The sequence below is a fragment of the Rhineura floridana genome, chromosome 2 (assembly GCF_030035675.1).
Source record: "Rhineura floridana isolate rRhiFlo1 chromosome 2, rRhiFlo1.hap2, whole genome shotgun sequence".
NCBI lineage: Eukaryota > Metazoa > Chordata > Lepidosauria > Squamata > Rhineuridae > Rhineura > Rhineura floridana.
The window spans coordinates 88,515,527-88,532,573 of NC_084481.1; the positions used below are offsets into that span (position 1 = coordinate 88,515,527).

General features: G+C 45.6%; 1 protein-coding gene across 1 annotated transcript in view; it reads right to left on the minus strand.

Moving 5' to 3' along the window:
* ERCC3 (ERCC excision repair 3, TFIIH core complex helicase subunit) overlaps positions 1 to 17,047 on the minus strand; it is a 51,741-nt gene that overhangs the window by 10,689 nt on the left and 24,005 nt on the right. The window contains exons 11-13 of the mRNA XM_061609215.1: positions 12,283 to 12,379; positions 11,959 to 12,076; positions 8,697 to 8,815 (exon numbers count right to left, since the gene is read on the minus strand). Of these exons, the coding sequence (XP_061465199.1) occupies positions 8,697 to 8,815; positions 11,959 to 12,076; positions 12,283 to 12,379 (334 nt within the window). The remainder of the gene's footprint in view (positions 1 to 8,696; positions 8,816 to 11,958; positions 12,077 to 12,282; positions 12,380 to 17,047) is intronic.

Sequence of the window (17,047 nt, forward strand, 5' to 3'; positions counted from 1 at the left end):
CCTCCAAGTGTGTCTGTAGCTGCTTTGCCACCACACGCTCAATTACCTTGCCCAAGAACGGTAAATTGGAGACTGGGCGAAAGTTGTTTAAATCTTGGGGATCCAAGGAGGGCTTTTTCAGAATAGGTCTTATCACTGCCTCCTTGAGGGGCAATGGCATTACACCCTCCTCCAAGGATGCATTTACCATTGCCTTGATCCCATTGCCCAGTCTCTCTTTACAGCTCATAACGAGCCATGAAGGGCAAGGATCAAGTAAGCAAGTGGTTGGTTTTACAGTAGAGAGCACCTTGTCCACTTCATCAGAGAGAAGAGGCTGAAACTGATCCCAGCAGACCGGATTGCAACTGGCCGCCTCTGGACCCCTACTTGTAACCACGACGTACGGAATCTTGTCCTTTAGGTGCTCGATTTTATCGGCAAAGTGTTTAACAAATGTGTCACAGGAGGCTTTTGATTGTTCCATAGGTTCCTGTGCTACTGGACCGACCAGGCTTCGGACCACTTGGAACAACCTCCTGGGACAGCACTCTGCCGACGCAATAGAGGCAGCAAAGAATTGCCTCTTTGCTGCCTTTGTTGCCCGCTGGTAGGCCGCTATTGCTGCTCTAACCAGTGTCCGATCACCTTCAGTGCACGATTTCCGCCATCGGCGCTCTAGTCGTCTCACTTCCTGCCTCAGACTGCGTAACCGTGGTGTATACCAGGGTGCAGTCTGAGTTCTATTCAGGAGAAGAGGACGTTTCGGTGCCACCCGGTCTATTGCCCTAGTGATCTCCCTATTCCACTCCATCACCAGGGCTTCCACCGAGTGGCCTTCAGTTAGCTCCAGATCACCCAGCGCATTTAGGAATCCAATAGGCTCCATCATGCGTCTGGGGCGGACCATCCTAATAGGTCCTTGTCCCCTGCGGAGGGTGTGCGGCACAGAGAGATCCAATTTCACCAGGTAGTGATCTGACCATGACACAGGGCTAGAAGAAACAGTCCCCATCTTCAGATCACTTTCCTTCTCTCCCGCGACAAATACAAGGTCAATGGTATGGCCGGCTACATGGGTGAGACCCATATTACTTAGGTGCAGTTCCCATGAAGTCATGGTTTCATTGAAATCCCGAGGGGCTCCAGTGAGAATGGCCTCGGCATGCACGTTGAAATCCCCCAAAACCAATAAGTTCGGGGTAAACAACCATACAGCCGCGACCACCTCGAGCACCTCGGCCAGGGAGTCTGCCGTGCAGCGGGGTGGGCGGTACATCAGCAGAATTCCTAAACTGCCCTTTGGTCCCAACCTCCAGTACATACAATCAACAAACTTGGTCACGTGGAGAGAAGGTCTGGCGAAAACCAAGGACTCTCGATAAATAACTGCCACACCCCCTCCCCGCCTACCAATCCTCGGCTGCTGTGCATATCGGAAACCCGCTGGACACATGGCCTCAAGTATAGGAGCCGAGGCCTCGTCCAGCCAGGTCTCCGTAATGCATGCCAGGTCTGCATGCTCATCCAGAATAAGATCATGGATGAGTGATGTTTTCTGAACTACAGACCTGGCGTTACACAACAGCAGTCGAAGATTGGATGGAGTCTTACATCCCCCTGTTATCTTCTGGTTTAGGGCAGGCCCGGAACAAGGGATGGGTACAATACATCTATCCCTTGTTCCCCTAACCTGGCGTGGCCTGCCACCTCCGCCCATCCAGGTTCTGCCGCCAAGCCTCACGATACCGTGGCTCCCCACATTATTCCCCTCCGGCTTACACATGTCCCCCTCCCCGTCTGCCGATCAGGCAGGCCCCCCACCCCTAAAATTAGCTTAAAATTAAAATTAAAAAATCGAAATGAAAATAAAGATAAAAATAATAATAAAATAAAATAAAATAAAAAATAAAAATATATAGAATGAATTAAAATAAAATAAAATAAAAATAAATAAAAATAAAAAATAAAAAATAAATAAAAATAAAAAATAAAATAAAAATTAAAAATTAAAAATAACAAAATTGAAATAAAAATGAAAAATAAATAAAATAAAATAAAAAGCCTCCGACTTCCTTGATCCAGATGACGTTGGAGGAACTCGCTTCCATTCGCTGGCACTTCTTCTTTTTAACTCCTGCTGCCAGTCACTCTCTCCTGTCCAAGCAAGATGCCCTTAAGCCGGCAAGCAAGGTCGGCAGCAGCACGGCCACAGCAACGGGCACAAGCCGCATCAGCGGCAACGATAACAAAGATGCCCCAACGGGCCGCGGCGATGGGCATAGGCCGCAACAACAGCGGCGAGGAAACATCCGCCCCACCGAGCAGCCGCGGCGGCAGCAGCAGAACAATCCAAGCCGCGGCCCCAAGCGCCGGCCCCGAAGGCACAAAAACACCAGCCGCCAGAAACGTCCGGGCCAGGCACAGCAACAGCGGCACGCAGCAAAAAGGCAGCAAGTGACACAGCCGCCGTACCAGCAAACACAGCCACACCCACAACGGATGGGGCCACCCGCAGCCAACCAGCCACCGCAACAGCAACAGCGACCAAGCACCCCGAAGAGCCGCAGCTGGAACAGGAGGTGGCAGGCCGTAACGAAGCCCCGGGCCACAGCAACCACGGCATTAAAGTAGGCATTAATGCCCAGCAACAAGAACCAGTAATACTGGGAAGGGATGTAATGGGCGCCCAAGGAAAGATCTATGTAGTGACCAGACAGAAAATTGGCAGAGAAAAAGAAGCCATATTAAGGGGGGCTGAAACAAACAGGGTGGAATCTGTTAACCAGCCTCAGGTCACCATAGCAACCACTAGCAGGCCTGCTGAAGGAGACAAACTGTATCAAGTGGTCTCTGGGGAAGAAGCAGATCAATTCAGGGAAGAGCTGCAAAAAGATATAAGTTTGAAGCAGATAAAGGAACAAGCCCTGACCCAACAGATTCCTTTCACTGACAAACTGAGGAATCAAGTTGTGTGTGAGAATGGGATTTTATATAGACTGTGGATGCCTGCTGAGAGAAAGGATGAATGTGAACCAGTGAAGCAATTAATAGTACCTAGCAAATACAGAACCAGATTGCTAGAGGTAGCCCACGATGTCCCATGTGCAGGACATCTGGGAATAAAAAAGACCAAGAGGAGATTGGCTGCACACTATTATTGGCCAAACATCTCCAAAGATGTAAAACAACATTGTCTATCTTGTGGAATATGCCAAAAGGTGGGAAAAAGTGGAGTAAAGACCAAGGCACCCTTAAAGCCCCTTCCTATAATTGGACAACCCTTTTACAGAGTGGGAATAGATTTGGTGGGCCCTTTTTCCAAACCCACAAGGCATGGCAACAAATATCTATTGGTGGTGGTGGATTTTGCCACCAGGTACCCAGACGCAGAAGCACTAAGATCCGTGGAAGCCCCTGTAGTGGCAGAGGCTTTATTAAAAATCTTTATGAGGCTGGGTTTCCCTCATGAAGTGCTGACGGATCAAGGCAGTGCATTCATGGGAGAAGTGATGCAATGTATGTGGAAATGTTGTGGTCTAAAACATCTAAAGACCACTACTTACCATCCCGCCACTAATGGGTTAACAGAGAGATTCAATGGCGTTTTGAAGGGCATGATCAGAAGCTATGTTCAAGATCACCCACAAGACTGGGATGAACGGTTGGGATGCTTCTTATTTGCATACAGAGAAGTCCCTCAGGAGTCAACAGGCTTCTCACCCTTTGAACTCATGTTCACTAGAAAAGTGAGGGGACCTTTGGAACTATTAAAAAATTCATGGGAAGGAACTCTGGGAGAGTACAAAACATCTGTAGTAGATTTTGTATTGGAATTCCGCAATAAATTAACATCAATGATGGAGGTGGTGGAAAAGAATTTGAGTCAAGCACAAGAGAAGCAACGTTACTGGTATGACAGAACAGCCAGGGAACGTGTGTATGATGTGGGAGATATGGTTATGGCGTTCATACCCAGGAAACATGACAAATTACAGGCTAACTGGGAAGGACCATATACCATCAGAGAAAGGCTTGACACAGTGACGTATGTAATCACCACAGACCAATTAAACAAAAGCAAAGTGGTTCATGTAAATATGTTGAAGCCTTACCATACCAGGGATGCATAGGTGTTGCAAGTTACCTTATTCCCTGAGGGAAGTGGGCCTGAACTTCCAGATTTGGTACAGGAAAGCAAAGACAAAGGAGGGGTAGATCACGTGGAATGGTCAGAGGAGGTGAAGGAGGAAGTAAAAGAGGAGATTCTGAGAGTTTTGAAAACCTATAGGAATCTCTTTAGCAACAAACCTGGCCGAACCAGTATAGTTATACATTCCATTGATACTGGAGATCATGCCCCAATCAGATCTGTTCCGTACCGTGTGAATGGGAAAGTTTTGAATGAGATCAAAAAGGAGGTGGAAGAGATGCTGGAATTAGGAGTGATCAGGGAATCCATCAGTCCCTGGGCCTCAAGTATTGTCCTGGTTCCGAAAAAAGATGGGACGACAAGGTTTTGCATTGATTATCGGCTAATCAATAAAATTACTGTCCCAGATGCGTATCCTATGCCTAGGGTAGACGCTATGTTAGAGTTATTGGGGGCAGCAACCATTATCTCTACACTAGATCTCTGTAAAGGATTTTGGCAAATGGAACTAGACGAGCAATCCAGAGCCAAAACTGCCTTCAGTACACCAGATGGGTTATATGAGTTTGTGACCTTACCCATGGGACTAAGGAACTCACCAAGTTCATTTCAGAGGCTAATCAATACTGTGTTGCGAGGCATGTCAGATTTTGCAGTGGCCTATATCGATGACGTGGCCATTTTTAGCAAGTCGGTGCCTGAGCATGTCCAACACCTGACAACAGTATTGGAGGCCTTAAGAAAAGCAGGCCTCACAATAAAAGCTAAGAAATGCCAGTTTGGACTAAAGGAAGTAATCTATTTAGGACATAAGGTGGGGAGTGGGAAAATCACCCCCTTATGGAGCAAGGTGGAGGCAATACAAGCGTGGCCGATCCCCTTAACCAAAAAACAAGTAAGGGCATTTCTGGGTGTGGCTGGATTTTATAGGAAGTTTGTGAGAAATTTTGGGGAAATAGCAACCCCCTTGCATGAATTAACAAAGAAGAAGTGTTCTGAGCGTGTGGTATGGACGGATGAATGTCAGAAGGCTTTTGATCTACTAAAGCAAGCCTTGTGCCAAGAACCCATATTAATAGCACCAGACTATGAGAAACCATTCATCGTGGCTACAGATGCGTCGGACCTGGCGCTGGGAGTCGTCTTGCTACAGGAGAGAGAAGGCACCAGACATCCAGTGGCGTACCTGAGTCACAAGCTGACGCCGAGGGAGAAAAACTATTCGTCGGTCCAGAAGGAGTGCCTAGCAGTCGTGTGGGGACTGAACAAGTTGCGCCCATACGTGTGGGGACGAAGATTCACAGTGACTACGGATCATCGGGCCTTGTTGTGGTTGCAGACTATGAAAAACCATAACACTATGCTGCAGAGGTGGTCCTGGGCCCTACAGGACTATCAAGTGGACTTCCAGTTCATCAAAGGCAAGGACAATGTACTGGCCGATGGACTTTCCAGGCAAGTGGCTGGGACTGCAGTGACGTGACCAGACAGAGGAACAAAGAAAGACATTTTCCCCATACAGACTTTTATTTGTTAACGCAACGTATAAATCCTGGAACAGGAATAATACTCTGCTGTTGTTTAAGGGGGGGGAATGTGATGTTCCTATATTAATGTATATATGGTAAGTGTTGGTTGTTTAGAAGATACATGGTAAGTGGAGTGAAAGAGGGGGAGTGAATGGGCAGCAGAATGCGAGATGATTGGCTGAGTGTTTAAAATGGCTGAATGTATAAAAGGAAGAGTGAGAGTGGAATCTGGGGGGGAGAAGAGAACTGAGTGGGTTGCTTGGTGGGGTTTAGAGAGTTGTTTGCCAGGAGGGAGGTGGAGTTCGGATTAGTATTGAGTAAAACCATATGCTTATGTGCCTTAAGAAGAAATCTTGTTAATCTTGTTAGCTTTGTTATCTGTAATAAATACTTAATTTGGTTTACCAAAGGCCTGATCCTTGGCTGGGGTTTCACAGACCAGAAGGGAGGGTAAGGTAATGACCAAGGCTGAAGGGGAACTGTAACAAATGGTGGCAGCGGTGAAGAGAATAACAATACCAGTATTCAGAGTCTCTGGGAATACTAGTATTGGGACGTTACTGGTGGTTACCTAGCAGGGGGATCTGTTGAGATCTGTGCTAGAGCGGGGAGAGAAAAAATAAAAAAGGACAGTCCGGACTGGTGGAGTCCCTGGTGGTGCCTAGTGACAGGCAGTAACCACGAGCAGGTAGGAACCTGACAGGGAGAGCCAGGGAAGGACGCCTCACAGGTGCGCCCTGCCCTATGCTTCGAGCTGGTGACAACTTGAGACAGCCCCATGGTCGTCATGGAGGCTTGAAGTCCTGAGCTGGAACACTAGAGGCGGCCTCAGCATGGACATGGAAATCACCCAGGACTATTGTTTCGGGCTCCTCCAATACCACAGCCAAGATGGCCTCCACCAGCTTGGTCAGAGAAGCTGCCAGGCAGCAGGGTGCACGGTACACCAGCAGCAACCCTAGTTTACTGTCTCCTTGGCTCAACACCATGTGCAGACCCTCACAGCCAGCTCCAAGACAGAGTGGTTCCCTGGTGACAGAGATGGAAATTCTGTAGACCACTGCAACTCCTTGCACCCATCCCTGCAGCTTGTGCTGGTGTTGCACCGAGTATCCAGGTGGGTAAAGCTGGGTCAGATCCAATCCTCCCAGCTCACCCACCCAGGTCTCGATAATGCACACCAAATCAGCACCTTCATCCATGATCAAATCATGGATGAGAGTGGTCTTATTGTGTACCGATCTGTTATTAAACAACAGCACATACAGGCCAGTGGGCCAGCAGATGATCAACAAGGAACCCCACCATGAGAGGAGTGGGAGCGAGGAACAATGCATAGATAGCCTTGCCCTCATCTTCTATGGTAGTTCACCACCTCCCCATGGCTATAGTTCCCTCTACCTATGATCACTGAAATTGGGGTGGTATCACCCATGTTACTCCTTACTAAGACTTCTCCTAAATACCTGATATGAACCCAACAAGAGCCCACCAACAAAACCTACTTGAACCAATTATCCCAGTAGGCTTCTGAGAAAATTGGGAACAGTCAGACCCACTCAACCTTTTTCACACAGGGCACATCTACCCCCTCCATCTCACACCCAGGGAGAGCCAGCCTTCTGCCAGTTATCGTTCAGTTCACTGCACAGGCTCTCACCCTGCGCAGGAACTACACATGTCATACACCCTCCCCACTATCAATCTCCTCCAGATTGGTTTTTAAAAAAATAGAAGGGGGTAGTGCTCTCACCCTCAGGACTCCCTAAGCGGCTCCCCAAGGGGTGACCCCTTTGATGGTGACCCCAGCGGTGGTAGACCCACCACCCAAGGGCAACTGGGATTTTATGCCTCCTGACCCAGCCAGGAGCTGATGTAAGAGGCTGCAAGATTGACTTCAGCCTCTCTCTGGAGTCAGGGTGAGGCAGGGGGTCCCAGTCCTTGCAACACTTACCAGGGACTTCAGCTGTCTTGAGAGACAGCAAACCAGAGGAGTGAGCAAGAAAGCACCCAGATGCTCAGGTGCACACTCCCAGGACAGGTCTTCTTCAGTCCCCCAGTGCTGCAGCTGTTCCCCTTCACTATGTTATATGATCAAACTGTCTTTGTTATTATCTAGCCAACTTGTCACCTTCCCTACATTTTCTTACGAAGCTGCAAGAGAGACATTTGAATATAAAAAGAGAGGAACATTTACAAGTAAGTTTAGTCTTCTTAAATGTACATATTTGAACATCACAATATGGGAACAATGCAGTTTTGAAAGGAGGAGGACAGCACTATGTTGATAGGAGTGTCACCGTTTCTACTGGTTTGTTACTTACAAGCCTGCTACTCAGTTGGAACATCATTTATGACAGTGTAACTGGCAGGGAGTAGAAAGATGTGTGGAGTTAACATGAAGAAGAGTTTATTTTCTTTATATTAAAGACATATGCCCAACTTAAGCAAGAACAATTTACAAATGGAAACCGGTTTCTGCATAGGGATCAGGCTTATCAGATATGCCAAAGCCAGGTGTGTGTGTGTGTGTGTGTGTGTGTGTGTGGCTGGGTGGGAGAATAGAGAAAATCAAGTAATGCAACAACAAGTAGTGCACAGCAGGCACAACTTTTGGGAGCAGGGAAGGCTCATCCTCACCACTGTTTGATGGCACTGTGAGGGAGGTGAAGTCTCTCCATACCCCCCTTCCCCAGCTCTGCCCCCTGTAACAATACAAGTGTAGGAGCAAGCAAGCAGCCTTCTACACCTTGCTCATAGTTCTCTGGACTGTAGGCCTAAATGTCAAGGAACTGTAGCATAACATGAAAATGTGGTAAAACATGCCCCTTAGCTTCTTCAGACACATGCATACTTTCCTCTTATATAGCTGATGTGATCCTTCCCCTACTCAATAGCCTTTATTGCTTTACAGGCAACACAGAACAAAATGTAATGAAGTTAGTGCAAAATTTCTTTGTTTCTAGTTGCAGGGCAGATGATTCACCTGGATGCTGGCTACCATTAAACATATTGCAGGCTCTAGGGGACATTACCTTAAAGCTGTACCCTTGATCTACTAGAAACCGTTGACGTTTGGTTGAGTATGCCATTTCTTGAGTGTCTTGGGAGACCAGAGAATAAAAGAAGGCATTGTACTCCTCTGCAACCATTCCTGGAGAAGTAGTAGTATTGGTTGATTAGCCCACATAAAAACAAGTCAAAGCATTACAAAATAATTTGTTTGTAGACATCTTACTGCCATGTCAGTGGTTTACTATCCCTGATAAGTAAGTAAATCACCAGCTGCCAATTCAAAAGCTGTAGCTTGGCAAAGATAAAGAGCTTCTCTCAAATAGACAAAAGTCCCAAGTGGTAATTTCAGCTGAAAGCACCCTGATCTCTCTCTGAAAGCCAGGCAGGAACCAGGTTTCTGCCACATTGCATTCAGCTTTTGCAGTAATTGCAGAATCATCTTTCTGATGTGTAGTGCAAGGAATAATATTTTACTACAATCAGCATATCCATCTGAGATACGAAATTACTGTCTTTTTGTTTGGAGGATACATATGTTCTGCATACCCAAGATTTCATTTGAGCAGCTGGGATTATATTAGGATATGAGATACACCCAAGATATAAACCAAAGTTAAGATGCAATTAGAACTCACTCAATAAGAAGATAACCTAAAGTAAGCTATAAGGAAACCTTCTACAGGTAATAAAATCCAGCTTTTTGGTGTAAGCTACTATTCTTGTTTCACAGCTATTATTATGTTTACTTCCCCCCCAACAATGCTATTAATTTGCATGCAAAAAAAAATGTTACCATGAGAATCAGCTCTTTGTCTTCATTTGAAGGCAACACACACATTAAGGTGGGTAGGAATTCTTAATTTCATGCAGTTCCTTCCCATTATCACTGGGTTTAAAAACTGAGTAATTCTAAGCTCCCCTGACCCAATGTTTCATGTTTCCCTTTCTGTTATTATTGTTATTAGCAGCAGGAGCAGCAGCATTTATTATTCACCCTTCAAATAAAGGTCCCAGGGTGGGTTACAATAATTTTAAAATACAGCATTAAAAACAACAACAAAATAGGGTAGTTCCTAAATATATACATTTCAGGTGTCAAAGGCGAGGGTAAAGAGGTGCATCTTTAGCATTCACCTAAAACTGCACAGCAAAGTTGCCAGATGCACCTCGTTATGGAAGTAGTTCTACAATTTAGGGGCCACCAGAGAGAATGCCTTCTCCTGGGCCACCCCTCCCTGAACTTCCGAGGGTGACAGAACTACCAAAAGGGCCCCCTCTGCTGATCTCAACACCCGAGAGGGTCTGTAGGAAAGGAGGCGGTCTTTCAGATCTTTGGGACCTAAGTTGTATAGGGCTTTAAACACTAGCGTGAGCATCTTAAATTATTCCAGAAGCGAACTGGCAACCATTGCAGCTGTTTTAAAACAGGGCTTATATGAGATCTAAAGGGAACCCCCAGGCAGTAATCTGGCTGCTGCAGTTTGAACCATTTGAAGGTTCCGAGTTGTCTTCAAGGGTAGCCCCAAATAGAGCACTTTGCAATAATCCAACGTGAAAGTTACCAGAGCATTGAGTATGTGGCCAAGTCATCTCTGTCCAAAAGGGGCCAAAACTGGTGAACCAGCCACAGCTGGACAAAGGCACTCCTAGCTACTGAGGCCACCTGAACCGCCAGTGACAATGCTGGATCCAGGAGTACCTCCAAGCTGCAGACCTGCTCCTTCAAGGAGTGCAACCCCATTTAGGAAGTCTCCCCACCTCCCAGACATGAGAACTCTGGACACATAGCACCTCTGTCTTTTCAGGATTTATTGGCCTAAATCCAGCCCATCACTGCCTCTAAGCACTGGTCTATCATCTTAACCGCCTCTCCCAATTCAGACAGAGTTCAGTTTGGGTGTCATCTGCATATTGATAATACATCACTCCAAATCTCCTGATGACAGTTCACAGTGGCTTTCTAAATAGCATGGGGGACAACCCTGCGGAAAACCACAGGGCAGCTCCCATGGTGCCGAAGAGTAGTCTCCCATAACTACTTTTGGAAGCAGCCCTGGAGGTATGAGTGGAACCACTGAAGCACAGTGTCCCCAATCCCCACCTCCCTGAGATGCTCCAAAAGGATATCAAAAGCTGCTGAGAAATATAGGAGAACAAGCAGGATCTCACTCTCCTTTTCTCCATCTCAACAGATGTTGTCAACCAGGGTGACCAAGGCAGTTTCAATGCCATTGCCAGGCCTGAAACCAGACTGGAATGGATCCAAGTAATTCGTTTCCTCCAAGCATGCTTGAAGCTGGACCGCCACCACCTTCTCAAGCACCTTGCCCAAAAAAGTGATTTTTGCCACTTGGTGATAGTTATTCAACACTTCTGGGTCCAGGGAGGTCCTCTTAAGGAGGAGACGCACCACTGCCTCCTTCAAAGCATATGGTATCTCCCTACAACAAATATTTTTAACATGTATTTAACATGCATATTCACTAAATATACACTTTTTGCTTCTTTTTCCACATTGAGTTTGTTCTTTGATTTCAGAATTCGGAGGATTTTTGTGAATATATATACATCCATTAAAAAAAAAGTCTTCCAATAAGCTTTTTAAGACTACCACCTTTTGTCACTGTATGGGACTTAACTTTTTGTCAAGGGAAGAGAGCATTGTGGCAATCAAGTTTTGTGTTCAGAAGCTCAGGGAAATCCCAACTGGAAGCACTTAGAAAACCCACAGGTGCCCGGGCTACTTGCTAGGCAGCTTCAAAACATAAAACATACAGGTCAGATGCCATTATTACTAACTGCACACTGACACAAGTATAGCTGTTTGCTAGTCAAGGTGTTAAAAGTAAAATCTTGATCAGCACTGCAGCAAGAAAGCATGTTCAAGCCCTAAATCCTAAACATCACAGTACTCAGCAAGAGACGCATCTTGGAATTTTAACACAGCTGCCTTGGAAGTTTAATAAGAACAATTAGAACACGGGCCTTGAGCTTAAGGTCTGCTAAAATGTGTCTTTAAACAACATACAAAATACTAATACTAAGTGTCATGTAAGAAGCGATTAGGCAAGAAGGACAAAGGGAAAGATGGCCCCCTACTGCAGCACTTTTTATAACTACCCTTGAATTTTGTTTTAACCTGTGACCTTGAGCTGACAGTGACAAAGTAGTACAATGGCAAATTGTACATGCTTAGTCAGCTACATGAGTTGTCTTATGTTACTTTCATGCTTGAGTGTTCAATTAAAATTACAGACTTTCAGGGCACAGGCCTTGATTTACCTTTTTTGGCTCTTAGCACTCGACCCAATCTTTGAGCCTCCTGTCTTCGAGACCCTCCGTGGGATGAAATCTGAATCAGAACATTGGCTTCTGGAAGATCAAAGGATGTGTCACCTACCTACAAAACAGAAGCACCTTTTATGGAATAGGCTATTCCCCACATTAAAAATTAAAACAAACAACAAATAAGACTTTGTTCATGGGATACAATAAAAAGAACTGTCAACATTATAGCTCTTACAATAAATAAATTTACAAGTTGCTCAAAATGAGCACTGTAACATTCCGAGTCAATTAAGTAGCAAGCACAGCACCTGCCTTTACCTTGGAAATAAAGATGGTGTTGATTTTGGGGTTATGCTTGAAATTCTGTAGGATCTGCATTCTCTCTCCCTGTGCTGTAGGCCCATATATATAAGGTCTAAAAAAAAAGTACACAAAAATGCAATGAGCTGGTGTGGCTTTTTGCCCTGTGGACTCAAGCATGTGAAACTGGCATTATGAAGTCTACAAACATAAATAAATCTGTTTTGCTAGTTTTCACTTTCTGTTTAGAAAACAAAAATACTTTGCTTTTCTTGCAACATTCTTTGTCAACTTCACTGAGTACCCACCCACCTGAAGGCAAACCCATTCTGCCAGACACCCCTGCCAAAGAAATAAATCCTGACAGTTGTAAATGTTATTTGCTTAATGTGCAACTCCTGACTCAACAGATCAGTGGGCTGAATTTATCTGCTAATCCTACATGAAAGGATGGTAGCAGCTGTTCAAGTAAAAAAGGTGTTTTCTTTGGTTCAAACTATTGAGTTAGCACATTAACAGCTGTGTCACCTTTCCCACGAATGTCCTTGCACATTGGATTGTTATTTTCATCTCTCGCTGGGAGCTACATTATACAGCCACAAGAGTGGCTGTATACTATAGCCAGCATAGATTTTTCACATTCCGCAATGTTAAACTGAAAATACCCCCATGTCATTCTGATGCTTCCCATAAGCTCATTTCAAAACAAAACCTTACAAAACTTATAGTCCTCAACTCGGAAACGCTTGCTTAACAACCCTCTAAATTTTCATGGCAATACACAAAACAGTCAGAGAGAATCGAGAGTTCAAAGTGTAAAGAGAGAAAAACCAGACCCCTTTAAGACTTTTCTGTGAGAGTTCTCATAATCTGTTGAAATTCATTAAAAATCAGCCATGTTCACAGAGTACCTGTAATCCTATTACTGACCTTGCCCCATATTCTGACCTTCATTTTCTGCAGTTTAAAAGTTAAGAAAAATGCCTGGCTGATTTTTAAATAATTTAAGAAATTTAACATTGAAGTCTCTTATTACGTCAGGCATGCTCAGTAAGAGCCAACTGTCAATGTTCTAAAAGTCAGACTCACAGCTGTTTGGCTTGGCTAATCAGGGGCCACACCCAGGCCAGACAGTTATTTCAGTTTGGACAATCTTGGTTTCCCGCAAAGAATCCTGGCAAGTGTAGCTTGTGAAAGATGCTGAGAGTTGTTAGGAGACTCCTATTCCCCTGACAGAGCTCCAGTGGCTAGAGTGGTTTAACAGTCAGCCCCTCTTCTGGGAATTGTAGCTCTGTGAGGGGAATAGGGCCTCTCCTAGCAACTCTCAGCACCCTTCACAAACTACACTTCCCAGGATTCTTTGGGGGAAGCCATGACTGTCTAAAGTGAAATAATGGTCTGGTGTGGATGTGGCCAGGGACAGCTTTGGTTTAAATTTGGGTGGGAGACAACATGTGCCTGCTATAGAATAAAAAGGTGGGGGAAACTCTGAAAACACCGATACTGTCACAATGTTTTCCTTTTGGAAAGCAGCTTTACCTCTGCCCAGCGCCCACCCATCCAATGTCGTCCCCTCCCCCTTCCTCCCTAGCCCTACCGTTCCTCCCCTTCTCTCCCCCTCCCCCAGGTCAGAATCACCTGTCCGAAGCATGGTTGTACAGGAGTAAATCCCATTGAAAAAAAAGCATTGAAATGATCAAACCTGCCCTCCCCTCCTCTTCCCTTCCTTTTGCCCCTCCCCTCCCCTCCTCTTCCCTCCCTTTTGCCCCTCCCCTCCCCTTTCCTTTGCCCCTCCCTCCCCTTCTAATCCCTTCCCCATCCTATCGCCTCCCCCTCCATGGTCAGTTTTACCTATTCTAAGCATGATTGCACTGGAGTAAATCCCACTGAACTCGATAAGCATGCAAAGGATCAAACTTGCCCACCCCTCCCCCTATCTCCATATGTTACCAAATTCTTGCAAGCTACACAGCAAGTGGAATGGACTGTGAAAGACCAACCCAAATTTTGTTTGCATTTTTACAAATCTGTATAGCAATACAGTATCTCAGAGAGGAGGTCAGGTCTCCTGCTCCCCTGGTGCATTCACTATAGCTGCCCCATTTCCCTGCTTTTTAAAGTTTGATAGAAATATCTGTTGGTTATAGGTACGTTCTTAAACCGCAAGGGTTTTTTCCTTATTAGTGAATATTCTCTCAGATGTGTTGTATTTTCTTTTCACTTTTTCTCTCTTCCTTTTGGCTTTTGTAAAGAGATTTGCTTGCTCTGATTATCTTGCCAAGGCTTCAGTAAACAAGACATATGAACTGCCCCACATTTTAATATGGCTTTTAGAAAAGAGTTTGAGTAAAATCTCTCCAATTCCTCTTCTTCTGCATTTGCTGTTGGAGCGTAGACTTGGATGATGGTTATGTTAATAGGTTTTCCGTTAAATCTCATTGATATAACTCGCTCACACCTTGCATAGTCAGATCTTGGACTACTTAAAACCATATTAAACTCTGTTGAAAACATTGAATAGTTCATGTTCCCTCTGGAACCCCATATTTCTTTTTAGACATTTTAGGCAATAAGCAGCAGCATTTTGTTTAGTCAAGCTCCACCCTGCTGAACATTTTTTTTTTTAGTAACAATCTAACTTTGTTCATTTTAGAGTTTCTAAACGGTTGTCCTGATCTGGTCCTACAAAAGAGCCCACAGGGTAAAACAGGTCAGTTTGTCATAGTTTTACCAAGTGCTCTGGGCAACTTTCTCTGAGAAGAGTTGAAAGCGAATGGAGGCCTTTTGAGGTGCTGCCTCTAGCCCATCTTTCCTAGACTCCACTCAATTTTTGAGAACTAGAGTCTCTTAAAGACCAACTTCTGACCTAAAGATGGATATTTATCCTGCACTTCATGACCTCCTTGTGACCTTTCCTGCACCATTATACTGGCAAAGTAGTTTGGGAGGCATTCAGTTCCTCAGGTCCAGAAGAAGTCACCTGTTGGGCCCTGGCTCTACAGGCCTGCTATTGAGGAAACTGGTTCAGTGGGCTTCTGCTTGCCAGCCTATGGTTCAATGGTCCCCTGATTACCAGCATTAGGCTCCAAGTCAAAAATCCACTCTGGCTCCTTAGCCAGTCATTCTGTGGCCTCTGGTCACTGCTGGACTATGAGGTCATGACAATGTGCAACACTGCAGATATTTAATAATACTCCAGAAGCAGAATTACAGCTATTCTCTGTTCAGGCAAGTTGAACATTAAGTGTGAAGCCAGACTACAAGTTCAGAAACTGGAATTAGTGTATTGTCTGAAGTTCTTGTCTACTGATACAATAAAATACAATAAAACTAATATTTAGTTGTTGGTGTTTTTTTTTTACACTCACACACACTACACATTTTGGAAGCTGAAACGAGCAGGTTCAGAAGAGGGCAACATGGATGATCACCCTATGAGGAGAGACTGAAACACCTGGGAATGTTTAGCTTAGCCTTGAGAAAAGACTGGGGGGAGATAGGATAGCACTCTTCATGTGCTTGAAAGGTTGTCACACAGAGGAGGGCCAGGATCAGGGCCAGTGCCAAAGGGCGGCCAGGTCAGGCCCTGGCCAAAGGCCCCTATGGCCCGGGGGGGCCCTCAGGGTGGGAGAGTAGCACTCCCCTTCTGCAATCTGCAGCAGAGTCCCTGCCGTGGATCACAGCGAGGGAGCTTCCACACCGCCCACCCATTCTCTCATTCCACCTACCTCTCTCCTGTGTTCTGCTGCTGCACGCGCTGTGTGCACAGGGCAGCCATCAACCAAGATGGCGGCGGAGGCTTCTTTAAGGGGCTCATGCCCCTACCGCCATCTTGGTTGATGGCAGGCATGTGCACACACTTAGCGTACTGCACATGTGTGCCATCAATCAAGATGGCGGTGGGAGCATCAGCCCCTTAGCCTCTGCCACCATCTTGGTTGATGTCAGCCCTGTGAGTGCAGCGCATGCAGCAGCAGAACACAGGAGAGCTAGGTGGAAAAGGCAGGAGCCACACGCCCAGGGCAGGCTGATGCCCAAGGGCCCAGTCATGCCTGGTGCCAGCCCTGGCCAGGATCTCTTCTCAATCATCCCAAAGTGCAGGATAAAGGGCTCAAGTTACAGGAAACCAGATTTTGATGGAACATCAGGAAAAACTTCCTGTTACGAGTGGTATACCAATCGAACCAATTACCTAGGGAGATGTTGGGCTCTCTAACACAGGAGGCATTCAAGAGGCAGCTGGACAGCCACCTGTCGGCTATACTTTAACTTGGATTCCTGCACTGAGAAGGGGGTTGGAGTCAATGGCCTTATAGGCCCCTTCCAACTCTACTATTCTATGATCAGGGAGACTGGGTTTTCTGATCAAAAGGCCCAGGCTAAAACAACCACCATCATTTACAAAGCAAGAAAGGAAAACAAAAAAGGCAGCTTTCTATAATGTTTTAGTCATTGAAAAGCTGGGCTTCTCCCCTAGACACCAGAAACCCACTTTATGTAAGAGTCACATAGGTATTTTTTTTCCATCAAGTAACATATGCCTTGAAATTACCTTCTCTCAAAGTACTTCCTCCTTGGGCAGAATCCAACACTGCATGAAGATCATCCAACCCTCTAGAGTAGAGTTTGAGGCTGGGTGTGTGTGTGCAGAAGGTAGGAGAGGAAGGTGAAATCCTATTTCATGAGTGCAAGTCCATTCCGCTTGTGCATGGATAGTGTTGGATACAACCCCTTAATTAGAATACATTTGTGTCTATTTTCTACATCTGGCCTAAGACTGGAA